The 27,613-nt window shown below is 46.8% G+C and overlaps 1 protein-coding gene across 5 annotated transcripts in view; it reads left to right on the top strand.

Moving 5' to 3' along the window:
* The first annotated feature begins 491 nt into the window (after window positions 1–491).
* LOC147633871 (putative LRR receptor-like serine/threonine-protein kinase At1g67720) overlaps window positions 492–27,613 on the top strand; it is a 35,934-nt gene continuing 8,812 nt past the window's right edge. For 4 of the 5 annotated variants that reach the window (XR_015266939.1, XR_015266938.1, XR_015266940.1 and 1 more), the window contains exons 1-9: window positions 492–1,456; window positions 1,651–2,188; window positions 2,392–2,876; window positions 17,931–18,054; window positions 18,137–18,208; window positions 18,306–18,374; window positions 19,017–19,088; window positions 19,229–19,300; window positions 19,415–19,653. Coding sequence is in view for 2 of the 5 variants with exons in the window: in XM_086804925.1 (XP_086661051.1) it covers window positions 1,345–1,456; window positions 1,651–2,188; window positions 2,392–2,876; window positions 17,931–18,054; window positions 18,137–18,208; window positions 18,306–18,374; window positions 19,017–19,088; window positions 19,229–19,300; window positions 19,415–19,653 (1,783 nt within the window). In the remaining 3 variants the exon portion in view is untranslated. Of the gene's footprint in view, window positions 1,457–1,650; window positions 2,189–2,299; window positions 2,877–17,930; window positions 18,055–18,136; window positions 18,209–18,305; window positions 18,375–19,016; window positions 19,089–19,228; window positions 19,301–19,414; window positions 19,654–27,613 lie in introns of those variants that run through there. The other variant, XM_086804926.1, reaches the window with a different exon arrangement.

The following is a 27,613-nucleotide window of genomic DNA, read 5'->3' as shown; positions in this document are numbered from 1 at the left end:
CACCCAAAACTTATTAACTAAGACCTTGGGTGGCCAGATTATGAATACAACTTTTATAGTGCCTTTTCATGACACTTATTAATTTCCTCAATTGGAGGAGCATCTTTGTTAATCCAAAATGGGATTTGCATCCCCTCTACCTGATGTAGGTTTTGTCCTCTCATAACCTTTTACCGAAGTCGAAAGACCTGGTCGTCGAACTCATGTCTGTAGAAGTTCCGGCGTGATTGAAGCTTTTTCAGCGTTCTTCTAAATGCTGAGTGGGATGTCCAGAACCCAGTGTCCACCATGTCTTCAAATGTGATATGCATGTAGCAAGGAAAACACCATAGATGATGATTGTAAAACATCATGCCTCTTTCATTTGGCCTTGTACTCATGTCGAAGAGGAGTTGTTTAGCTTCAAATCCATCATACCTCTCCCTTGGTTGATCGTCGATAAGGACTATGATCAACTTGAGGAATCTGACAGCAGCCACGATGTTTGGATCAGGAATGCGGCGCTAAGCTCTGATCCATGTGAGCATTTGTTGTCTTTGGTTTGTAATATCTATGAAGATAGATGGTGAGAAATGTCGCCTGCCCATGCTCTTACACATCATCCAAACATGCTTTCCATGGACAACCTTGTAGAAAGCCACTGAAAATAAAATGTGTGTTAAAAAATCCACCAAAAATGGACGTTTCGTTGCTGGGGCATTTGGGCACTATATTTTGTGGGCACGACGCTGCCGGAGTGAAAACCAATGTATTATGATGCGCAGACAAAATATAAGCGACAGAAACTATGCAGTGCGCGCGCAGAGAGAGAGAGAGAGAGGGGTGGCAGTTGTTCCCTCCCTCCTCTTCGCCCGCCATCCTCAGCGGGCCTGCACACACTTACATTGCCTGCCGGCCATCGCTTTCCCATTCCATCCCCATCCTACCATTTTCCTGAACATTCAAATATGTCGCTCCACAACCCCCGACCTTCTTTCAGCTACACAACCTCGGACACATCGAAGAGGAAGAAAAAAAAGGAGGCACAGGCTACACCATTGAATCTGCGCAGTGAGCCATGGTTGACTCGTAGAAAGTCTTACCACTGTCTTCTCTGGGATGGCAAATAAAGTAACAAGAGCAGCCGTGGTGGGCAGCATTGCCTTAGTGGCGGTAAAGCGAGCCTAACTGACGGAAAAGCTGCCCAAGTGGCGGCAAAAGTAACTTAGGGGCGGAAAAGCCAGCATCCTTAAGTGGAGGAAAAGTAAGCAATCCTATTGGGCGGAAATAGCAAGCCTATTGGAGTAACAGAGTCAGGAAAGCTAAGCAGAAATTTAGAAAAACCAGGGTTTTGAACCTGCAGGCATGGCAGCCACACTGCGTTGCACACACTCTCATGTTCTTGTCGCCCAAATGGCCTTAGCAGTTTTGCTTGTGTGTTCCAGTAGCTCTCTTATACCACTCTTTCTACAAGCAGGTATGCATTTCTTCTCCTTTGTTGTGATATGTTTCTATGGCTATCAACATATGATTGCACGTGTATTTATGGTAAAAAGCAAGGGATAATATAAACCTTTGGATCTATTGAAAAGCGCTAACATTAGTGACACATTAAGAATCACATCATAATCCATCTTGCTTTTTCTAAACCAACGATTTTGACTTAAACAGCAAACAACATAGGATTTGTGAGCATAGATTGTGGAGGCTCTGCAAGCTACACAGCATCCGACACTGGGATCAGATGGGCATCCGACAGAGGCCTTATAAGTACTGGCTACAGCGCTAAGACTACCTTGACCAAAGCTGCCAGGTGTATGCAAACAGTGAGATACTTTCCTAGCCTAAAGAAGAATTGCTATGTACTCGACATAGAAGCAGGAAACAGGTATCTAGTGAGGGCAACATTTGCCTATGGAAATTATGATGGGAAAAACAAGCCTCCAAGTTTTCAGTACATAGTTGGTGCAACTATGATAGGCCAAGTGAACGCATCTGTACCTATAGTCTATGAGATCATTCTCTTTGCATTAGTGCAAACTTTGAGTATATGCTTTGAACGTTTAGATATGTCAGATGATACGCCTTTCATCTCAGCTTTGGAACTTCGGCCATTAGCTGCTAACATGTACACAATTGTGGCACCAGACAAGTATCTTATGAAAGTGTATAGGATCAACTTTGGGGCATTAAAAAATACATCAATTCGGTAAGCTTTTCTATGCCATGTCCAGTTTATGTTTTTACGGTCCCAAATGTCCGGGCATACTCCTCAAAATGCATTGGATTCCTTGCATAACATATGCTGTTACAAAACTAGGTCAATTGTACCTGCCACTAGAAGACACTGGCAATAACCAAGTTTTTGGGATTGATGGACCTGGTTTCATGTACGGCTACCTTAATTTGCAGACTGCCATCAGACCAGTATGATCGAGTTTGGGAAGCTGATTCTAGAGTGTTCCGAAAGAACAAAACTTGGCAGAACTTACAAACAAAGCTTCCTGTAACCTCAGATGTTACAGAAAATCCACCTGAAGCAGTCATGGAAACGGCAGTTACTACTACAAACGTAACTATGGAGCTGCTGTTGTCACTAAGCAACGTTTCTCAAAACTACACTGTATACATATACTTTGCAGAGATAAGAAATTTGACTCTCAAAACTCGTAGTTTTGATGTCTTCATCAACAACAATCTTGTTCGATCTAATGTGGACCTGGAGTCTCAGTTGGGGCTCCTTAACACCTTTGAATATTCAGATGCGTTTACTTCAGTTTCGGGAGAAATGAATATCAGTCTAGCAAGGACAGTATCCTCAGACCTTGCTCCGATAGTAAATGCATTGGAGGTCTACAGCTTATCATCTTTTGCAACGACAACAATTCAACAGGATGGTGAGACAGTAAGTTAAAGTGTCGTTTGTGCTATCCTACTAACTCTGTGTGTGTGTGTGTGTGTGAGAGAGAGAGAGAGAGAGAGAGAGAGAGAGAGAGAGAGAATAAAAGGCTATGAAATCCACCTCTTGTGGTGGTGCCTCCCTATGGTGTTGAAGAATATTTCAAATGTGGACGTGATGGATGGAGGACGCGAGTCTTTGAGGCCGAGGGTGTGTGGCTCTCTGGAGGAGGCAGCTCAATCTGTGGTAATTCCATGGGTAACGAATTGAGGACACGATTCTATCTGGGTGATAGTTGATAGATTGATCAAGATGGCGAGGTTCATCCCAACATGATCTACTATAAAGAGTCACGAGTTGGCTGCTTCATTTATAGATAAGTGATAAGGTGTATGGATTGCCTGAGGGAATAGTCAATGCTAAGATTCAAAGTTCACTATAGGATTTTGGCAGTCTATATTTGCCAACCTTGAGACAAGCTAAGTATGTCTCCCTTAGATCATCCAGAGAAGGATGGTTGAGTACTTAGTAAACCATCCATCAAAGCTCCCTCATTCATATGCTTTGTCTCAAGCTGCCAACCCACGAAGGCAGCACGTGCTTCATTGCGTTCCTAGTAAAGCTTGCAAGTGCATCACAAGCCTCCTTGGTAGTCTTACATGAGCGAATATGAGGAATTATCCTTCTCTTCACAGACAATGCTATTAAAGCATGTGCAGTGGCATCTTTGCCATCCCAGCTAGCTTGCTCTGCAGTAGAATGGGGTGTAGGAGCTGCTGTCAAAGTGGACATAGTATCATCCTTTGAAGCACTTGGAGAAGACTTGTCGGCGTGTTGGTGAGGTAGGGTGAGCCTCAAGTCCAATCACCACATTCCAAAAGCGTTTGGCAACAAATACATACCTCATCATGTATGACCACAATGGATAGTTGATCCCATCTAACTTATCCTTATCACCAAGCATTCCAAATACATCATTTCCAGCCATTTTTGCCTACAAAAAAGTAATCTGTCCAACACCAAATGCATTTGTCCAACACAGTGCATTTTGAGTGTCCATCGAATGCAACCTTTACGTTGCGAAGGAAGACACTTGTAAGTGTACAAAAAATAAGAGTGTAGGGAGGAGAGAAAATCACCTGATAGAAAATGTAAGTAGCCGATGCGAGTGGTGCAGGAGATCAATGCCAATGCAAAAGGTCGATGGCGAGGAGAGGGTGCAAGAACGAGAGAGAGGAATGTCGAGCGCGAATTGAGGTGTGGGTGCACCTGCTGCGAAGGGGGCCGAAAAGTGGGGTTCCTTGAGTAAGGCCATGTGGATTTTGCTTGGCCAAGGCTTGTGGAGCACTGCCGGCGCCACCCACAGGCTTGCCCTCCCAAAGGGTGGAATAGAGTAGAGGAGGTGTTGCCGCTGAGTTGAGTTGGGTGGAGGCAGATTACGAGGCACCAAATGCATTTGTCCAACACAATGCAAATAGAGTGTCCGTTGAATGCAACCTTTACGTTGCGAAGGAAGACACCTGTAAGTGTACAAAAAATAAGGTGTAGGGAGGAGAGAAAATTATCTCATAGAAAATGTCCAAGCGGGTGCAGGAGATCAATGCCAATGTAGACGGTCGATGGCGAGGAGAGGGTGCAAGAGTGAGAGCGCGGAAGATCGAGCGCAAACTGAGGTGCGGGTGCACCTGCCTGCGAAGGGGGCCGAAAAGTGGGGTTCCTTGAGTAAGGCCATGTGGGCTTTGCTTGGCTAGGGCTTGTGGAGCACCGCGGGCGCCACCCAAAGGCTTGCCTTCCTAAAGGGTGGAACAGAGTAGAGAAGGTGTTACCGCCGGGTGGAGTTGGGTAGAGGCGGATCGTGAGGCATTAGAGCCGCCGGGGAAGGATGATTTAGGAAGAGCTATCAAGAAATTGCAGCTTTCATAGTGATGTATGTGGTCCCATGCGGACATGTTCCTTGGGAAAGCATTTGTAGTTTGTGACTTTTATTGATGACTATTCTAGATTTGCATGGGTTTACCCCATATAGGCAAAATTTGAGGTCTTCATGTGTTTTCAGCATTATGTTGCCATGGCTGAAAATGAGATAGGATGTAAAGTGCAGACACGTCGTTTAGATAGAGGGAGAGGGGGGGAGGGGGGTGTTCTATCTTTGATGCCTTTGAGGCATACTTCTCACAAAAGGACATAAAGCATCAATGTATGGTGCCATATACATTACAACAGAACCGTAGCATGCAATAGGTTGACTATTCTAACATGCAACAAAGCCTTCTTTAAACTTGTGAGTTTATGCAATCCGCTCTACTTTTAGAGAGAAGAGTTGAGAGAGAAGATGAGGGTCGACACCAGATTGGGGACACCAGATTGGGTCCCAATTAGAACCCTCCACCTAGGTTGCATGAAACGTTTCCAGTTCGGAAACGGTAAACCCCAAGAAACGGGAGGAAACGGCGAACTCAACTTCAAGGAAATGTTAGGGGTAGGCTGACATAATACTTGAAAAAATACAAATTCACATGCACACCAAAGTAGATTGAGGCAAAACATGAGAGGTTTTCATTAATCAATCATTGATCATAATACAAAACAGTTACATGCTTGATACATCTTCATCATCAATCACTTCCTCGCTCTACTCTTCTAAAGCATCCTCCTTAATAACATCCCACTGCTGACATGGCCCTGAGATGTAGAAAGGCTCTTTCCTAGAAATCAACTGGAGAGTACTATGCACATACACTAAGTCCTCAGCCTTCTTGTGCCCCAACCGGTTGCAATTGATCGAGTGAATGAATCCAAAGGTAGACCAATTGCGCTCACATGCTGTGCCAAGATGCTTCAATGGTGAAACCGATCCCGTCAAGTGGGAAAGACTCCGTTGGACACCCACACGCTTAATAGCACAACTTTAAAACCACAAATTTGAAATGGACAACTTAATACAACTTGAAATTTAAATGAAATGAAATGGAAAGATGGACACCAGCACTGGGGCCGGAACGGGCCGACCCCCCCCTCAATATATGATATATTTATTGGGAGTATTTAATGAATACAATGCTCCATGGGTTCCAAGAACCAGATAATGTCCATGTACATATGAAAACAGTACCAAACAAATAGGCTCGAAGTCGAAACTTGATGTAGAAGCTCGAAGCAGAACGACCACTAGTGTGGTCCAATCTCTACGGTCCTGTGCTTTCACTGGACTCCGCGGAGAGCGCCTCGCTGGTGTTCCGAGACCACGCACAAACAGGCGCTCTCGTACTAACGCCTGGCTCTCCCGATCTCAGCACCTTTGGACCGAGGTTCTCCAATAGAGCTTGGACAACCCGGCACCGAACGGGTGTTGGCCGAGCGGGATGAATTCCTTATCAGATTTTAAACATAAAATACTTTATTGAAATCTGAAATTCACTTACTTGAAGGTTGCAGATTGTAGACCAATACCCGAGGTATTCGTGTGTGTAGCTACTTGAGTGGGATATCAAGTTGTAGCCACAACAGCTTGACGAGGAGGTTGAGAAGGAGCTTCCTGTGTAAGAGAGACACACAGCCTGTATGGTTGCCAGGCTACATGGAGAAGAGAAAGCAGCTTGCAGCCACCGGCCTGTAGCGCATCGTTTGCGGGAGAGCACACACACTCTGTGTACAGCCGCCTGCTGAAACTAGAGCGCTGCTTGCATGAGAGGGGCAGCAGCCTGTGAGGCGGAAGTGCAGGGTGTTGGAGAGAACATGCGCAGCCACCAATAGTAGGTGCTGCAGCCGTCAGGTAGTAGTGCACAGCCGCCTGAACTGTTGAGGTACAGTTGCTGGCGATGATCGCACAGCTGCCTGCTGTGGTGGGCAGCGTAGCTTGATGAGATATCCGCCTGGTTATTCAGAAGCACAGCCAGCATCCAGAGGTGCAGTCGCCAGCAGTAGAGGTAAAAGCATGCGCCTGTGTGGGAGAGGTAGCATGCGATAAGGGAAAACAGTAGGCGCATCAAGCTTCAGCCGACCTGGTTGCTGTAGGAGCAGAAGCGTAGGCGTCGTTTTCTTTTTCTTCACGTGGATGGAGTAATCGGGTGGTGTCACGCTTGAAGGAGAGAGTCGATTTAATAAAATTAACGTGGAGTTTACTTTGGTGATTCCCACGTTTGCATGTGGGTGGGGAGTTTGGGTAGGTGACCATGCCCACCCCCACACTCACTTAAGTGGGGCTCCCCGCCTTGGCCCCTAAGTGGGTGCCCAAAAGGGGGTGCCCACATTTAAGTGAATGTGAACACCTAACCTTATAAAATAAAAGGTTAGAATAAGAAACATTAAAACAATATGTGCGACATACTTACCACCTGTTCACATGCACCAAAACTCGTCAGAATACAGAGCAGACTTCACGACTCACTGGCAGGCGTCCCCGCTCAGTAAGTAACACGTCAAGCAGGCAAACACACAAATACATGTCATGCGAAAACAGTTTCAAACATGCAAAATATGTGTGCATGTGCAAATAGTAACATGGACATATCTCCCGTTCATGGAACAAGTACAAAATATCTGTCGGCACAAAACTGGCACGACATAAAAACATAAAAACCTGGTCTTCCTATGGAGTGATAGTCCCATAGGTAAGACACAGTTCCAGGCACGAGTCTCGCTATGGTGTGACAGTCCCATAGGCAAAACACGGCACGAATACTGGCTCTTCCATGGCGTGACAATCCCATGGATCGAACACAGTCCAGGTCATACACGGGTGGCACTGGTCTGGTTCCCGTCCATACGACACACGGGTGGCACCGGTCTGGCTCCCGTCCATGTCAGCAAAATACTGGCCTCTTCACACGAGACACCGGCCTGGCCTCAAGTGAACGAGACGCAAAAACTGGAGATGGACCAAATGGTCGGGTGGCACTGGTCTGGCTCCCGTCCATACGACACCATCCTGCTAACACACGGGTAGCACCGGTCTGGCTCCCGTCCATGTCAGCAAAATACTGGCCTCTTCACACGAGACACCGGTCTGGCCTCAAGTGAACGAGACGCAAAAACTGGAGATAGACCAAATGGTCGGCCAATTGGTGACATCCCCCCGAGCTTCTAAAGAGTTGACCTCAACTGAAAAGCCTCAAGATATGCTTGCAACAATTGCGGATAATCTGCAAAATAATCCTCATTTACCCACTTGGCATCAATAGGCAAATAATTCTTAAACTTCACAAGGTATCTCCTGGAAAGCTTTCCTGCAGGTAGCTCTCTCTCCTTGTGAAAAACAATCTGTTCTGGCTGGAGGATCTCCTCAAGCTCTTCAATCTTTGGCGGATCTTCTGTGACAGGCTCATCAGGATTTGGCCCCACATATTTCCGAAATAGACTCACATGAAAAGCATTGTGAATCTTCCAATGACTAGGTAAAGCAAGCCTGTAGGACACTTCATTGATTTTGTGAATCACCTTGAAGGGTCCATAATAGCGAGGAGAAAGCTTAGGATATGATCCTTCTCGTCCTGACCTCTTCCGAAGCCTAGCCTTCTCAAATTTCAGCAATACCCAATCACCTTCTTTGACTTCCATGTCCCTTCTATGCTTGTCAGCAGCCATTTTATGCTTATCCTGAGATCTTGCAATGGCTGTCCGCACCTGACCAAAGGCAACATCCAAGTCACGAACATATTCATCAGCTGCAAAAATCTCATCCTTAGTACGAAGGATGGGTGGCAAGACCACTCTGCCATAAATAATCTCAAACGGAGCCTTTCCTGTGGAAGCATGGATCGTATTGTTGTAGGCAAACTCAACAAGTGGAAGATACTTCTCCCATGCAGTCTTTTGATCTGCCACATAACATTTCAATAAATCCAACACGGCTGAATTTGCAGCTTCACTTTGGCCATCTGTTTGGGGATGATAAGCTGATGAAAACTCAAGCTTAGTACCCATATTATCAAACAAAGCCCTCCAAAATAGGCTTGTAGTCCTGGGATCTCTATCCCCAACAATGGATTTAGGCATACCATGATGCTTGAAAATATTAGCAAGAAAAAGCTTTACCATATGATCAGCTTTAATGGTTTTCTTGACGGGCAAGAAGTGAGCTTGCTTGCTAAACCTGTCCACAATAGTCCAAATAGCATCATTCCCATGCTGGGATCTAGGCAAATCCATAATAAAATCCATCGTGATACTTTCCCAAGGTTGCGAGGGAATAGGCAATGGCTGAAGCAAACCTGGAGGCTTTTGCCTATCAAATTTCACCTTTTGGCAAGTAATACATGCACGCACATAAGCCTCAATGTCTTTACGCATGCTTGGCCAAAAGAAGTACCTCTGAATCATGCGAGTAGTAGGCATAATACCTCTATGACCAGCATAAGGTGGAGCGTGACATTCGTCCATAACCTTTGGACGCAAATCCTTCACCACACATAGGCAATTATCCTTCATAAGATAACCCTCGTTGATAACATAAGAGGCATGTGAATGACCAGCCATCAAATCAGTCCATATATGGCAAAAATCAGCATCGAAATGATACAAATCTCTCATAGCAGATAAATCTCCATGAGAGGCTACTGAGACTGCAGCAATATAAGGCCTCCTAGATAGTGCATCGGCCACGACATTTTTCTTTCCTGGAGTATGCACAATCTGAAAATGAAACATGGAAAGAAAATTTGCCATTCTCATCTGCTTCTCTCAAAGCTTGGTTTGAGATAGAAAGTATCTCAAGCTTTGATGATCTGTCTTGACTACAAATTCAGCCCCAAGAAGGTAATGTTTCCAAATCTTTAAGGCGTGAATTACAGCCAAGAGCTCTTTCTCATAGATATCCATATGAAGCTCAGCATCATGCAAACGACGGCTCTCGTATGCAACTGGATGCCCTTCTTGATTTAGGACAGCTCCTATGCAATCACCACAAGCATCACATTCAACCACGAATGACTTGTGCAAGTCAGGAACAATCAATACTGGACCACATATGATCGCATGCTTGAGCTGCAAGAAAGCATCCTGTTCCTTTGAAGTCCATTTGAAAGCAGTTTTCTTCTTCGTGAGATCATGTAGAGGAGTGGCAATCATAGCAAAATGCCTTATGAAACGCCTGTAGTATGAACATAATCCCAGAAAACTACGTACTTGATGTATGTTTTGCAATTCGGGCCAATTCCGAATAGTCTCTATCTTTGCAGGATCCATTGTAACTCCATCTTTGGATACAGTATGACCCAGATAATGAATCTCTGAAAGGAAAAACTCACTTTTCTTGGCATTAACGAAAAGTTTATGCTTCCGCAACTCTTCGAACACTGTGACCAAATGAGTTCTGTGTTCCTGCTCATTCTTGGAGAAAACCAAGATATCATCAAAGAAGACTCCTGTGAACTTGCGATGGGGTCGGAATATCCTATCCATCATTCGATTAAAAGTAGCAGGAGCATTGGTAAGACCAAAAGGCATTACCAAGAATTCATATAATCCGAAGGCTGTCCTGAATGCAGTCTTATGGACATCTTGTGGCACCACGCGTATCTGGTGATAGCCACTCTTCAAATCAAGTCTGCTAAAGCAAGCCGAACCATCAAGCTTATCCAAGATATCATCAATACGTGGAATAGGAAATCTGTTCTTGATGGTAAGCTTGTTCAAAGCTCTATAGTCTACACACATACGGAATGATCCGTCCTTCTTTTGAACAAGAAGCACAGGAGAGCAGTAAGGTGAGGAACTGGGCTGAACCAAACCTTTCTCTAAAAGCTCGTTTACCTGCTTCATAATTTCTTCTTGTTGTGCAGCACTCACTCGGTATGCGGGTTTGTTAGGTGGAGAACTACCTGGCACAAGATCTATACGGTGATCTTCGGGCCTTTGGGGAGGTAATTCACCTGGCAACGAGTCAGCAAAACAGTCTTTGAATGCATTAAGAAAATTCAGCCTATCATTAGACATAACATCCATATTTTGATGATTTGACACAAGACTATCACGCACAAAAACCAAGTACGCTGAAAGACTCTTTTTCATTGCTTTATTAATTTGAATGTGTGATACAACTGGGATGGAATCCCCTTCTTTGCCGGCATCAATAAAATGCATGCGGCCTTTATGCATAAAAGAAATCATATTGGATTTGTAGTCTTTGCGGGGCTCAAGCCTATGGTGCCACGGCTTGCCCAACAATACATCACATCCATTCAGAGGAGCAACTAGGAAATGCTCATTATCAAGGTAGCCCTGGATATGGATGCGCAACTTCCCTATCAAAGGGGTAACCTGCACCTCTTTACCAATAAATGCAGCTTCGGCTTCAATCTGAGGTCCCATGTTTTCAACCTCAATACCCAATGCAGCTGCCATTTGCATAGAGATGAAATTGTCAGTTGCACAGTCATCAAACATGAATAGTGCGGGCTGATCCTTGATTTGCCCCCAAGCCTTGCAAACCATACGCTCTTTTGCATCATGACCTATATTTCCTTGCACATCAGGAACTGCATGTACATTAGCTTTGGAGTGCTTGTCCTCGTGCTTTGGTTTGCGATCTGGACATTGCCGAAACATGTGGTCTTTGCTACCACAAGAAAAGCACTTTCCATCCTTAGCATATTGCTCTCTTTGCTCCGGGGTTAAGCCGAATTTGTTCTTTCTTGGGCCCTGTTCTTTAGATGTGTTATTTTCAGCTTTACCACCCTTGTAAGGCTCCCGGAAGTTCTTTTTAGGTGGCTGTCCACCCTTTTGCTGATTTGGGGCAGCCTTGTCCTTCCCCTTGGAACCTCCTTGATCCTGCTTGATCTTGAGCACCAATTGCTCCGTAGCAAGAGCAGAAGCTGTAAGTTGTTGCAATGTATGTTTCGGGTGCAATTCAATACCCGATCTATATGCAGGTTGCAATCCAGAACGAAACTTCCTCTTTCTTTCATCCTCAGTGATTTGCATAAAGGGAGTCACTTCCAGCAACACTTTCCAAAATTTGTTAACATACTGTTGCACACTCTCGTTATCTTTTTGTTCTAGCCTGGCCCACTTTTGAGTGAGAGTTTGCTCTGCATTGGGTGGCAAGAACTGAGCATAAAATCTATCCTTGAATTCCTTCCAAGTGGAGATGGGATCCTTGGTGATCTTTTCAGTGATCCACCAATGGGCAGCAGTCCCTTTCAAAAACATGCTAGCATGGCGCACCTTTGACTTTTCTGTAAAGTCCTCATCGCTAAAAGCAATGTCGAACTGTGCCACAAACGCTAACACCTTAGAAGCATCATGTTCACCATGAAAGACATCAAATTTGACAGATTTATCACCTGCTTTGAATTCCTTGAGCTTCCTGGCATGAGGCTCATGGTCTTCTCTTTTTCTTTTCCCCTTATCCAATGGGGTAGCCCTATCTGCATGGGCTCCATGGGCCGTCATAGAAGCTTCATGGGGCACGGTGGCATGTGCTCCACGAACTCGAAACTCAGATGCATGTGACTTACCTGCATATGGCATGGTCTCTCCATGAGACAACTCAGAAGGCAAAATTTTTCTGGAAGCAGACCTGTCAGCATGAGATACATGTGTTGCATGCATGTGACTTTCATGCCCTCCATGAGCACTGGCATACATATATCTATCAGGCTTTGTGCCTTGTGGAGAGGATGCATGTCGAGAGGTGACAGTCACCTCTTCCTTTTGCATAAAAGATTTCAGCCTTTGGGATGCGGGATCTCCATGCTTCAAACGAGGTGGATTTCTGAATTTCAGCTCTCCGTCATCCCCCTCTTTGATATCACCTTTGCGAAGAAGATAGGCAAGTGCCAACTCCCTTGGTTTCTTGCCCACTTCACGAGCCATTGATTCAAAAGTTACATCAACCATAGCATCAGCCTTCCTGGCTTCAATAGCACTTTGCAGATGGGGATCTTCATGCAGAAACTTTAACTCTTGCTCTTGAGCCTGCAAAAGTTTTCTCATATGTTCCATTTCAGCCCTCATAGCATCAGGCTCTTGTTTAAGCATAACTGTCTTCCCTGGAGATAGTTGACCCTTGGATTCACTATCCATAACCCTTTCAAGGGGCTTGTGTCTACCTCGCAGGGCATCAGACCCACGAGAAGCACTAGATGGACCCCTCGAATTTGGCACTTCCAAAGGGTTGCCTTGGTTGTCCATTGTGTTTTAAGTTTGCTAAAAGCGGGATGTCCAGTACACAGGTTCGTTTTCCCACTAGGAAGAGGGAAACAACCGTGCTCTGATACCAATGAAACCGATCCTGTTAAGTGGGAAAGACTCCGTTGGACACCCACACGCTTAATAGCACAACTTTAAAACCACAAATTTGAAATGGACAACTTAATACAACTTGAAATTTAAATGAAATGAAATGGAAAGATGGACACCAGCACTGGGGCCGGAACGGGCCGACCCCCCCCTCACAATATATGATATATTTATTGGGAGTATTTAATGAATACAATGCTCCATGGGTTCCAAGAACCAGATAATGTCCATGTACATATGAAAACAGTACCAAACAAATAGGCTCGAAGTCGAAACTTGATGTAGAAGCTCGAAGCAGAACGACCACTAGTGTGGTCCAATCTCTACGGTCCTGTGCTTTCACTGGACTCCGCGGAGAGCGCCTCGCTGGTGTTCCGAGACCACGCACAAACAGGCGCTCTCGTACTAACGCCTGGCTCTCCCGATCTCAGCACCTTTGGACCGAGGTTCTCCAATAGAGCTTGGACAACCCGGCACCGAACGGGTGTTGGCCGAGCGGGATGAATTCCTTATCAGATTTTAAACATAAAATACTTTATTGAAATCTGAAATTCACTTACTTGAAGGTTGCAGATTGTAGACCAATACCCGAGGTATTCGTGTGTGTAGCTACTTGAGTGGGATATCAAGTTGTAGCCACAACAGCTTGACGAGGAGGTTGAGAAGGAGCTTCCTGTGTAAGAGAGACACACAGCCTGTATGGTTGCCAGGCTACATGGAGAAGAGAAAGCAGCTTGCAGCCACCGGCCTGTAGCGCATCGTTTGCGGGAGAGCACACACACTCTGTGTACAGCCGCCTGCTGAAACTAGAGCGCTGCTTGCATGAGAGGGGCAGCAGCCTGTGAGGCGGAAGTGCAGGGTGTTGGAGAGAACATGCGCAGCCACCAATAGTAGGTGCTGCAGCCGTCAGGTAGTAGTGCACAGCCGCCTGAACTGTTGAGGTACAGTTGCTGGCGATGATCGCACAGCTGCCTGCTGTGGTGGGCAGCGTAGCTTGATGAGATATCCGCCTGGTTATTCAGAAGCACAGCCAGCATCCAGAGGTGCAGTCGCCAGCAGTAGAGGTAAAAGCATGCGCCTGTGTGGGAGAGGTAGCATGCGATAAGGGAAAACAGTAGGCGCATCAAGCTTCAGCCGACCTGGTTGCTGTAGGAGCAGAAGCGTAGGCGTCGTTTTCTTTTTCTTCACGTGGATGGAGTAATCGGGTGGTGTCACGCTTGAAGGAGAGAGTCGATTTAATAAAATTAACGTGGAGTTTACTTTGGTGATTCCCACGTTTGCATGTGGGTGGGGAGTTTGGGTAGGTGACCATGCCCACCCCCACACTCACTTAAGTGGGGCTCCCCGCCTTGGCCCCTAAGTGGGTGCCCAAAAGGGGGTGCCCACATTTAAGTGAATGTGAACACCTAACCTTATAAAATAAAAGGTTAGAATAAGAAACATTAAAAAAATATGTGCGACATACTTACCACCTGTTCACATGCACCAAAACTCGTCAGAATACAGAGCAGACTTCACGACTCACTGGCAGGCGTCCCCGCTCAGTAAGTAACACGTCAAGCAAGCAAACACACAAATACATGTCATGCGAAAACAGTTTCAAACATGCAAAATATGTGTGCATGTGCAAATAGTAACATGGACATATCTCCCGTTCATGGAACAAGTACAAAATATCTGTCGGCACAAAACTGGCACGACATAAAAACATAGAAACCTGGTCTTCCTATGGAGTGACAGTCCCATAGGTAAGACACAGTTCTAGGCACGAGTCTCGCTATGGTGTGACAGTCCCATAGGCAAAACACGGCACGAATACTGGCTCTTCCATGGCGTGACAATCCCATGGATCGAACACAGTCCAGGTCATACACGGGTGGCACTGGTCTGACTCCCGTCCATACGACACACGGGTGGCACCGGTCTGGCTCCCGTCCATGTCAGCAAAATACTGGCCTCTTCACACGAGACACCGGCCTGGCCTCAAGTGAACGAGACGCAAAAACTGGAGATGGACCAAATGGTCGGGTGGCACTGGTCTGGCTCCCGTCCATACGACACCATCCTGCTAACACACGGGTGGCACCGGTCTGGCTCCTGTCCATGTCAGCAAAATACTGGCCTCTTCACACGAGACACCGGTCTGGCCTCAAGTGAACGAGACGCAAAAACTGGAGATAGACCAAATGGTTGGCCAATTGGTGACAAATGGAGTCTTTACCTTTGCTAGACGATGCAGCATAAGGAAGTTGGAAGCGAAGCGAGTGTTCCCGGGCCTGATAAGCTTTAGCTTGGAGTGCTTGTTGAACATAGCCGTCGTGGCGTCATGGTTTGCAATGAATTGTTGCACCTCTTTGCCTATGGCGATTTCCCTATCCATCCACGCTATTGATGCCAAATCTTTAAACAAAAGATTCAAGCAATGAGTTGCGCATGGTGTCCAAAAGATGTGCTTGTACTCCAGTTCCACTAGCTGATCTGCAAGCTTGCAGTTTGCTGCATTGTCCGTGCATACTTGGACCACATTATGAACTCCAACTTCCCTGATTGTCTCCTTGATAGCCTCTGCAATAAATACCCCGTCTTCTGGCTGCCACTAGTGTCTATTGACTTCTTGAAGACCACACCTCGAGGTATTTTCTCCCTCTTCTTGCATGAAGAAAACTGATGTGCAAAGAGGTGTATGCAAATGAGTGTGTCTATGTGGGACGTGTGTGTGCAGGTGTATGAGGTGAGTCTCTGTGTCTGTGCAGAGAGAAGGAAGCCATGCTGATTTGCGTAACGTTATCTTCAAACTCGACGTTTTCTTTTTTTGATAAAATGGGACCCAGGTTTACGTTGTCGTTTATTAAAAACGGGACCCAGCTTTATAAAAAAAACGCTGCCCAGCTTGGCTCGACTTTCCCTCACGTTTCCCCTATGGGAAACGTCCACACCAGCCAAGAAACGGGGAAACTGAAAGCCCCATACATGAATCTGAAATAGATGTAGTAGAGACGACACTAGATGGGGTCTCGAATTATCCACTGAAAGCCCCCTCCCCCCCCTTGCAAGCAGTTATTTCTTCTTCTGGAGAGCTGTATACAAGCTGAACTGTGTCCACAAGACTGAGAGAACAAACTGACTGATTGACCGCCAAACGCGAGGAGAAAGTGACCAAACGCTGGGCAGAACTGTGCATAAGCTTTAGGCGACTTTGAAGCTATCTTCAAGAGAAATACACTGGCTCGAGACTGAGGGTAGGTGTGCTGAACACTCATGAAGAGACTAAGCTTCTTTGCCTTGGGCTGAGAGCACAAGTAGGCCTGTAAGAATGCACAAGCAAGAGCCTAGGCACACATGCTTGACTTCTAATGATAATCTCTGGTTTATGTCTGATGATTTGTGGACTGATCTGAACCTGTCCTTTTATATGCTTCAGGGTGCCCAGTCGGCTGCCCTTAAAGCCTGTCGGCTGGCAGAAAATGTCCACGATTGACCTTAAATGTCAGTCGGCTGTAGCGACTGTTTCACGACTAGCATAAAATGCTAGTCGGCTGCCTGTAGCTGGTCGGGTGGCTGCCAGTACTGGCTGACTGGGCCCGGCCGACTGCTCCATAGCCTCGAAAAGGCTTGTCGGCTGAGCCTGAAGTGTGGCTAGGGGGTTGGCTACCCCCTTGCAAGGCAAGCCCACCATGGGGGCTGCCTTGGGGCTGGCCCCTTCTACATGTAGTGCATCGACATGCTTCTAATGCATCTACTACTAAGGCTAACATCTACATGCTCCGAAATGATGAACACTTGTTGAATTCTCCACAATGGGTTAAGAGGACTGACCTGACACTCAGGCTGGGAGACTGACCTACGTAGCTCGTGCTTGACATGTCCCGGACTGGGCTCACAAAGGGGTCACGGCATACAACAAATAAATCCTAAAAGGTACTACTTCTGTACATGATTATTGCACTGTTGATGAGCCAGTTTGTTACCGTGTACCACAGTGGATGAGTGCACGTGGCAGTGCTTCAATCCAAGGCAGCATAGAAGATCCTCTCATCTTCAGCCAGAATCTGTGCATATCCTCAACAGTTCTGGATTTGCATAAGTGGCTTCATAGAGTCTTCAACAATGCATATGGGTCATCCCTGCGTTCGGTCTTCCTCATCCTTGCGTTTGGCAGTCCATGGTCATCATTCACATCATTGCACAAAGTTCCCCGAAGTAATACAAGCAAATACTCCTACTTGCACAGAGAGGGGGGGGTGGACGGTAGATTGCAGGTATGCTGTTTTAAAGGATTGCTAAAGACTCACTAAACTCAGGTTTAAAGAAAGGCTTCGTTGTTTCACACGGTCCTAGCTCGGCACATGCTACAAGCACAGGGTGCTTGAGGCTGATTTGTATGCTCCAAGAACCTGAGGGAACTTAAGCTCCCATGTTCTCTAACTGCTTTGCTGAGTACTTGATGAATGATGTGTTTTGTGCAATGAACTAGGGTATATAGGTGACTATGCTGCTGGTTGGTGCTAGTATGTTGCTGTCGGCTAGTATAAAATGTCCACGACTGAGTAATCTGTAGCATTAAATGCTATCTTTTCACACATGTGGGGTCGGGCTGGCACCCAACAGCTGCATCATGCTGCCGACTGATAATACATGCTGAAATGGATTGTTATATGCCACATTCAGGAATGATCTTCTCTTTAACTCCCAAGGACTCTATTGGCATCACCGTGCCTCTGACTGGCTGCGATTACCTAACACTCTATGATGAGGATTTCTCTTTCTTGCAAGAAATGTTGGTACAAGCTAATGTAAGCTCGTTTTCATGCAGTAAATGCTATCAACTCATTAAAAAACACACTCAACCTGCTGCAATGGACTGGGGATCCTTGTCGGCCTTATCGGTGGGAGTGGGTTACCTGCAGCTCTAGTGTACCAAACAGAATCACAGGAGTGTAAGTTTGCATATACTTTTAAAGATGATGTGGTTCATGTTTATACACATTTGTATCTAAGGTTCTCAGTGTGCATATACAGGTACCTTTCGTCTATGGGATTAAGAGGCACGATAGATCCTGCAATAGGGAATCTCTCTTCTCTGGTGTACTTGTAAGTTTTTGTTTGAATTTCCCTTGCTTTTAATTCTTCTTATTTTGGACTCAAACCTAAGAACCTATCGCATTCACTTTCTGGCACTTTCTGGCAGGTCACTTGCTCACAATAATTTGACAGGATCAATACCTTATATGGGCCGCCTTGTACAGCTTCAAGCCTTGTACTCTCTCTCTCTCTCTCTGTGTGTGTGTGTGTGTGCGCGCGCACGCGCGTGCGCGCGCGCGGGTGCACGTGCATGTTTTGGTGCCATGTATAAATCTCAAGGTATGACTTTAATAGGCCTGTGTGTGTATGCGTGCTCTTGCATTTGTATTCTAGGCTCTAGCTTATCATGCTCACACAATGTAAAGAAGGAGAGATCAATAAGCATCATAACTCTGAGAGATTTTAAAAAACCTTTACGAAACTATGGAACTCCTCTGAATCTTTCTACTCTCATCAAATGTCTTCCTTTCTCCCATAGTCATCAGTAATGTCTAAGCTGTCATAACTCTTTTAAGTTTTGAAGTCTGCATCTTGTTTATGATTCTCAATATACTTGGGGTGGCTTCAGAAGATAGCTTGCTTGCGGTCTGGACCCGCCGTACTTTTGGGCGGCCCTTTGCAGCCCCGTCCTCAGAGAACTCTACTGCAGGATCTGTAATTGACCTTCAGTGAGAGAGGGGTGGGCAGGTTGTCGCAAGCGACTAATTTAAGCATCATTTTTTGCATGCTTGCCCCCTGCTTAACACACAATGTGCATGGGAAATGGGTTTCGTAAACAAGTATATTGAGCATCTTAGCTAGATTATGTTTTTGGCAGGCAATTGCAAGATAACAAACTAATTGGCCACGTACCCGAGTTTCTTGCAATTCTCCCTAGTCTTCGGCAATTGTAAGTACACCTGTGGGTGGGTCCTTCTGTCCTTTGTGTATGGATATTAGGCACTGAATTTTTATCAGCATTCAAATTTGGGTATGCTAATGGTCTGTCACTCCAATTACAAGGTATCAGTCTTGCCATTTCTTTGACAGGTTTCTCGAGGACAATCAGCTGGATGGAATCCTTCCACAAGGCTTAGAGAATAGAACTGACTTAGATGTAAGGTATTACAACTCTTTATAGATCAAACGATACTCTGCCAGATAAGGTTGATACAAAAACAGTTGGTGTGGGCTCAAGTTTGTGAACTCCAAACTTTTTCCTTTGAAATGCAACAGACTTTATGGGAATAATCTACTGTGCACCTCGACAGGAACATGCTTTGGGCCACCACCTTTGAGTGCACCTGCAGATATGGTGTTGAAAATGAGAAGATTTTGGGCTTCAACTGGGAGTATACTTGTGAGCGCCATCATTGCAACATTAACAGTGCTGGTCACGGCTTGCATCTCCTTCATGTTATGGAGGACACGACAGAGATCAATTACTCTCCAATCTGTTTGTGCTACTAATGCAGGTTTGTGACTTTGCGCTTTCTCTCTCTGTCCCTTCGCCCACCTGTTCCCTTGTCACCCTGCAGCCCCCTTTCTCTTCGCCTCCATTTTGTCACCCAATCAATTTGGACATTGATTTTGGGAAGTTAACTCGTTGTTGAGAGGATGCGATGAAGGGCACAGGTGATGTGGTCGGCTCCACAGACGACCCTTAGGAAGGGATATTATTGACTGGCTTGGCTTAATCGGATGAATGGGAGGGATATTATTGACTGGCTTGGCGGAATTGGGTGAATGGGAGCTGGGCGATGAAGATGGCTGCAATCTCAGCTGTGCAGGCAACAATGAAGAGCTGCTATGAAGCCTGCCAAAAAGAAACCATTACATTTTGAGAATGGAGATGTGGTTAAGGAAGCTGATTTCTTGGAATGGAATAAAGTGAAGGGATCTCAGCTTTTGTACGATCTTAAGAAGAAGACGTGATCACTCGTATCTTTGTTTCTGAAGGTTGTATCCAGTAATGCTTTCTATACAATATATATACCTATTTCCCCCCAAAAAAATTCCGATTTTACATTGATTCTAGAATTGGGGAATTGATTTTGGCTTGAATTCAATTTTGCCCGAATCACCCGTTTTTCTCTGCCTTAAGAATCAAAGATCTCCCCCGCCCCCCCCCCCCCTTCAGAATACGCAGCGGAGATGATGACCAGATCTGGGAACACAAGAGCAAAAAACGCATGCAGAAAAACAGCACAAGAGAGAGATAGATGTAGGCGTGTAACTCTGCTCTGATATACACAAGAAGATCCCGAATATGATACAAGTGTGGTATGGGGGCTGGGGGCCTATTTATATGCCCCCAGATAGGCAGTCGGCCTGCTGAAAAAGCCTCCACGACTGTAGCATCAGTCGGCCAGCACTGAATGAAGCCCACGACTGTATATGCCGAGTCGGCCAGCAGTATAGAGGTCCACGACTGCTGTTGGGCAGTCGGCCAGCTACTCAGTGCTCCTGCCAACACAGAACTGCCTCCCAAGCCACAGAAAAAATGGGAAAAAATACGGAGAGTGGGGAAAAATGATAAAACACCTCATAAGGGCGGGCACACCCACAACAAAGGCCCTGGTGTATAAAACTGGACAGGAGATGACTTCTAACACCCCCTCTCAGCTCCTGGCTGTGAAACCAACCACTGGGAGCTAGGGTGGCCCCTGAGCAAATCCTGAGAGAGCGACTTTGTGAAGAGGTCCACCGTACTGTCCTCCGTCGAACAGAACTCTAGCAAGATGTCATCAGCAACGATCTGTTCACGAACAAAGTGCCTCTGGATGACCATGGGTTCCTCCAGTGGAAGCCCAAACCTGCAATGCAACCTCTGCATCCTCACCACCTCACAAGCAGCATCACAAGCAGCCCGGTACTCTGCCTCTGTGCTCGACAAGGCAAAAGATGACTGCTTCTTACTGCTCCATAAAACTGCTCCTGGGCTGGAAGTAGATCTCCTTGTGTCCGGATCTCCTCCCCAAACTGAGTCACTCCAACCGTGGAGTCGGACTCCATCCAACAATCCCCCTCTTGTGTCAAAGAGTCCATGATCCTTCGCATGCCGCAGAAACCACAGGAAACGCAATCCTGCCTCCCAAAGAGTCATCCGCAACCATGAGCTCAACTGCCCCATCAGGAAGCTCCCGTCCAATTTGGTGTCCATCAACCAGATCAATGAACCATACAGCTTCTGAGTCACAGAGACATCACACTGCTCACAAGGATCAACACTTGTTATGGTGCACAAACAAGTCCTGGAAACCTGATGAAACCCGTCAACCACCCCCTCTGAATCCGGAACCACAAAGCCTAGAGAAACCACCTCCTTCTGCAAGTAGTCAGCTGCCACCTGCCTGGCTTTCAAAAGGTCCCCGTGGAAAGAACATCCTCATCTACTGGAGGTTCTTTGTCCCGAACACTACGAGACATCAGAGCATAAGTGACGTGTTCAGCTTCCTTTGACTGACGAACACAAGAACTACCAACATCAGTACTGGAAAGTTCCTGCCAACTGCTGCCATCTACTGGTAAGCTATCCACTATCTGGTCTCGGAAAGCCTGTACCTGCGGCGTATCCACACACAAGTGGCCATTACCAGACTGCCACTCATCACAAACCTGAGGACCTGGGAGAGAGAGTGCTGAAAGCCTGTAAACTCCATTCTCCACTCCACCTTCCCAAACCACTTGGCCTGTTGCTTTGTCCCGGAGAGCAACAAAATGCTCATCAAACTCCACTCGTACGCCGACAACAGATGAAAACCAAGTGCCGGAACATACAACACCTAGGAGGAATGCTTCCCCCCTCTGCCATCGGGAACTATCTCCATCCTGCCCTCACTGTGAACTGGGATAGTGGACGTATCCCCAGTAAGAATATGACCAGAAAGCCTGCAGAGATCCTGTAAACCGGAACGGGAAGGAGTCATGTGCCTGGAAGCACCACTATCGAGAATCCACTCTCGAGTATCCGCTGCGGAGAGTCCTCCAATCTCCTCCCTGCCTGAAGAAAATGAAGCATCGGTGTCCATCACCTCCAGGTGCACAAAAGCCGGAGTCTTCATGATTGCTGCTGAGGAATCTTCACCCTTCTCGGTCTTCCGCTTGGGACACTGCCTCCAATAGTGGCCTTTCTCGCCACAATCATTACAGGTCCTCTCTGCCTTCAGTTTCTCGCGGTCAGCGTCGGACTTCTGCGCAGAAGACTTCTCCGATGAAGCCTTCCCTTTGCCCGAGTTACGGCCTTTCGACCGTTGGCCAGTTAAGGCCTCCGAACCTCCACCCTGAGGAGGGTTCGTGAATCGTTCCTCCTGGTCCAGGACCATGGGCACAAGCTCCTCCCACGTGATGGTGCTGAGCCTGCCACTGGTAATCAAAGAGGAGTAAAATGCTGAGTACGAAGAGGGCAAGTGTGACAGCAACGTGATGGCCATGTCCTCTGACGATATCTCCTTCCCAGCCTGAAGAACTTCCTGCTAAAGAGCCTGCAGCTTGTTAATATGCTCCCGCATCGTCGACGACTTTGCAGGGCTCATAACTCGCATCTGTACTTCCAAGGAAATCCTCTTCATGGGCGATACCCTGTTGTAAAGTGAGGCCAAATGCTGCCATATACCTCTGGCCAGCGTCATATGCTTTATATGATTGATTACCTGCGGTGTGCAGTTGAGGAAAATAAACGAACGGATCCTGGCGTTGACACGATCCCACGTCTGTGTCTGAGCCTCCCGGTCCTTCCGGATCGACGGTAACTCCCCTTCCTCTACTTCCGGCCGTGGAACACCAACGACGACGAAATCGGCGAGGTCGTAAGACTCTAGAACAGATTCCATCATAACCTTCCATATGCCGTAGTTGCTCCCGTCCAACCGACGGTCCACCGGGAACGTGGGGAGTGTCGGAATCTTCACATGTCTCTCGGCCATCTCAAACAGATTTGCCATTGCGGGGATGTACTCTGAAAAGGGTGGGTGGGTGGGAACAAAGAAGAACTAAAACCTGCAAGTGGCTGTCCAGCAAATCAGCCCGCCTTCCTCTTGCACCTTCTCTTCCCAATCAGCCCAAAACAGTCCACCAATCAGCCACAAAACAGTCCCCCTCTTGCTCACACAAATCCCAAGACCTATCTAGAGCCTAGGGCTCTGATACCATGTCAGAATACGCAGCGGAGATGATGACCAGATCTGGGAACACGAGCAAAAAACGCATGCAGAAAAACAGCACAAGAGAGAGATAGATGTAGGAGTGTAACTTTGCTCTGATATACACAAGAAGATCCCGAATATGATACAAGTGTGGTATGGGGGCTGGGGGCCTATTTATATGCCCCCAGACAGGCAGTCGGCCTGTTGAAAAAGCCTCCACAACTGTAGCATCAGTCGGCCAGCACTGAATGAAGCCCACGACTGTATATGCCCAATCGGCTAGCAGTACAGAGGTCCACGACTGCTGTTGGGCAGTTGGCCAGTCACCTGTCTGCTGATGGGTCAGTCGGCCAGCTACTCAGTGCTCCTGCCAACACAGAACTGCCTCCCAAGCCACAGAAAAAATGGGAAAAAATACGGAGAGTGGGAAAAAATGATAAAACACCTCATAAGGGCGGGCACACCCACAACAAAGGCTCTGGTGTATAAAACTGGACAGGAGATGACTTCTAACACCCCCCCCCCTCCCATTCATATTTTTTGCCCAAATCCCTGCACAATAGAATAAAAAATCAGCAACTAGGAAATCAATAATTAAGCGTTAATTTCTCTCAGAGCAAGCAATGGACAATTCAATCTATACTGAATGAACAAATGCAGGTTGTCGTCACAGGAAAGGAAGGAAAGCCCAATTCAATAGAGCAACTTACACTGAAAGGCCCTGACAACCGTCATGATAAAACACAAAGACAAAGACACCACACTCCAAGCTGAGTTGAACTCCCTTGAAAAGGGGGTGAAGGAGCTCAAGAGGAAAACCAAGGTCTGCTCGGAGGACTTGCTACAGGGGCTTACCATAATAAAACAACGAATGCCGCATCGAAGGAGCCAGACTCCATCAAGAAACAAGGGATGGAGCAAATCCATGAGGTCAACACCATGCTCTCCAAGACCATACAGGAAACTAAGGAGCAGATTATGATGGAGAGTGACGGGTTAAGAAAGGGTCTGCAGGAAGCTGGGTAGAAAAAGCATCTAAAGCCAGAAAACCAAAAAAGTCCATTATCTTGCTGTCATCCACAAACTAGCACTACTACTCATAGCCACTGAGGTTGACCATGCCAAAGCAGAGGCATCCTAGACGAGGAATCCTAAAACTTCAAGAGATCTTACATGGGAATACACCCTGGCATCCTATACCACCAGGGAACACCCCACATAAAAACCCCCATAAAGCATACGATCATGGGTGGAACAACCAACTTTCCCCCACAAGCCTGCCTTAACCTCTGAACACCAAGGTCAAACCTTAGGTTAACTTAGAGGGATAGCCTAATTTGTGCAAAATCAAGGATGAAAGATACCATCATACTTACACCTAGTCCTTGTTCCGGTCAAGGTGGAAAAACAATTAACGGAATATTTGAACAAAGGCTTTATTCGGCCTAGTTCAAGTCCGTGGGCATCGCCTATTCTTCTGGTAAAGAAGAAAGACGGATCTATGCGGATGTGCATAGACTATAGGGCTCTTAATCAGATAACGATTAAGAACAAGTATCCAATGCCACGCATGGATGAGTTGTTTGATCAACTCTATGGATCGAGATACTTTACAAAAATAGACCTGAGATCTGGGTATCATCAGGTTAGAATAAAAGCAGAAGATGTTGCGAAGACAGCATTTAGGACCCGTTTCGGGCCTAGCCACCTACAAGCCATCCGGAAACCTCGCCATCCTCGGTTATGACTATTACCACAAGACTGTTTGATGCGGCACATCCAGAGAATCTCGACGTGATGGCTTGCCACCCAGTGGTTATCGGGACAACACTATGGGTTCATGATGAGTCTAGGTATTCTCTTTGCATCCCTTAGAAAGACCCTTCCATTCACGGAGAAAGAGTAAGAGCATGCCAAAAAAGACTCCATCACTATTGACAATCACAAAGAGACCTTAAAAATTGAATTTCATATATCAAGGGTTTACAAAAGGGTACAAGAAGTATTCCCATCAAAAGAGAAATATTTTAGGGTCTGTGGAGTCAAGACTATTGAGCTAGCCTTGGACCCACCTATAGGTGCATGGATCCTACCTTGAATCCCATGTATCATGAGCCTCTTGATACCACTTGACAACTAGACAATCATCGTGTGGAAGACAAGGAGCACTCATTACTCTTGGATTGAGCACTATCCTCCCTCATGGGATCCTCGACCATGCTTTTTTGATCACCTTTGAGCATGACAGGTGGTAGACAAAAGTATCCAAGCCAACCCTGTGGCCTTATGTGCTCAAAGTTGTTACTGTTGACCAACTATGCTAGGGTTTGTAGGGTTGAGAAGTGTCAGAATACGCAGCGGAGATGATGACCAGATCTGGGAACACAAGAGCAAAAACGCATGCAGAAAAAACAGCACAAGAGAGAGAGAGAAGTAGGCGTGTAACTCTGCTCTGATATACACAAGAAGATCCCGATATGATACAAGTGTGGTATGGGGGCTGGGGGCCTATTTATATGCCCCCACATCAGCAGTCGGCCTGCTGTAGGCAGCCGACTGGCCCTGAGAACTCCACGACCAGCACACATTTCCAGTTGGCCAGATCATCAGCAGTCGGCCACCTCCCAGATGCAATCGTGGACCAGTTCAGCAGCCGGCCAGCACATGGGCTGCCTCCCAAGCCACAGAAAAATGGGAAAAATGCAGGGAGTGAGGAAAAAATGATAAAACACCTGATAAGGGCGGGCACACCCACAACAAAGGCCCTGGTGTATAAATCTAGACAGGAGATGACTTCTAACACCCCCTCTCAGCTCCTGGCTGTGAAACCAACCACTGGGAGCTGGGGTGCCGCCTGAGCAAATCCTGAGAGAGCGACTTCGTGAAGAGGTCCACCGTACTGTCCTTCGTCGAACAGAACTCTAGCAAGATGTCATCAGCAACGATCTGTTCACGAACAAAGTGCCTCTGGATGACCATGGGTTCCTCCAGTGGAAGCCCAACCCTACAATGCAACCTCTGCATCCTCACCACCTCACAAGCAGCATCACATGACACAAACAGCCCGGTACTCTGCCTCTGTCCGCGACAAGGCAAAAGATGACTGCCTCTTACTGCTCCGTAAAACTGCTCCTGGGCCTGAAGTAGATCCCCTCGTGTCCGGATCTCCTCCCCAAACTGAGTCACTCCAACCGTGGAGTCGGACTCCATCCAACAATCCCCCTCCTGTGTACAAGAGTCCATGATCCTTCGCATGTCGCAGAAACCACAGGAAACGCAATCCTGCCTCCCAAAGAGTCATCCGCAACCATGAGCTCAACTGCCTCATCAGGAAGCTCCCGTCCAATCTGGTGTCCATCAACTAGATCAATGAACCATCCTGCTTCTGAGTCAAAGAGGCATCACACTGCTCACAAGGATCAACACCTGTTACGGTGCATAAACAAGTCCTGGAAACCTGATGAAACCTGTCAACCACCCCCTCTGAATCCGGAACCACAAAGCCTGGAGAAACCACCTCCTTCTGCAAGTAAGCACCTGCCACCTGCCTGGCTTTCCGAAAGGTCCCCGTGGAAAGAACATCCTCATCTACTGGAGGTTCTATGTCCCGAACACCACGAGACATCAGAGCAGAAGTGACCTGTTCAGCTTCCTCTGACTGACGAACACAAGAACTACCAACATCAGTACTGGAAAGTTCCTGCCAACTGCTGCCATCTACTGGTAAGCTATCCACCATCTGGTCTCGGAAAGCCTGTACCTGCAGCGTATCCACACTTGAGCTGATCCAAAAAGCCACTGTCTTGCGCCAATTGATCAATGCTCCCGAAGCCACACCAAAAACCTGTAGAGACTGCTCTGCCCTCTGTAGATTGGCCTCCTTGCCATGCAAAAACAATCCCGTGTCATCAGCAAACTCAGAATCAAGCAAGTCCTCACCCCGGACTGGAAGCTGGAGTCCTCTCAAGCAACCTCCTCTACTGTCAGATACATGCTCATAGCCTCTGCAAAGAAAAGAAAAAGGAACGGAGCGAGAGGGCATCCCTGACGGACTGATCTGGTCAGCTCAAAACTCGGCCCCCGTCCTGCTGCCATCAACACCTGGCTACGAGCTGTGGAATATAGAGCCGCCACTCCTTGAATCCAGTCTGGCAGGCGAAGCATAGTGCCCTCCAGAAAACCCCAATCGACTCTATCATATGCCTTCTCAAAATTGAGAAGCATAGCGACCAAGTCCTCGCCGAGAAACCTAGCTCGGGCCGTCGCCTCCCAGAAGGTGAAGATGTTGTCA

Source organism: Cibotium barometz, chromosome 11 (assembly GCF_041138505.1).
Source record: "Cibotium barometz isolate CiBa-2024 chromosome 11, ASM4113850v1, whole genome shotgun sequence".
NCBI lineage: Eukaryota > Viridiplantae > Streptophyta > Polypodiopsida > Cyatheales > Cibotiaceae > Cibotium > Cibotium barometz.
Note: the sequence above shows the minus strand (reverse complement) of the source record. Positions and strands in the feature narration are given on the sequence as shown.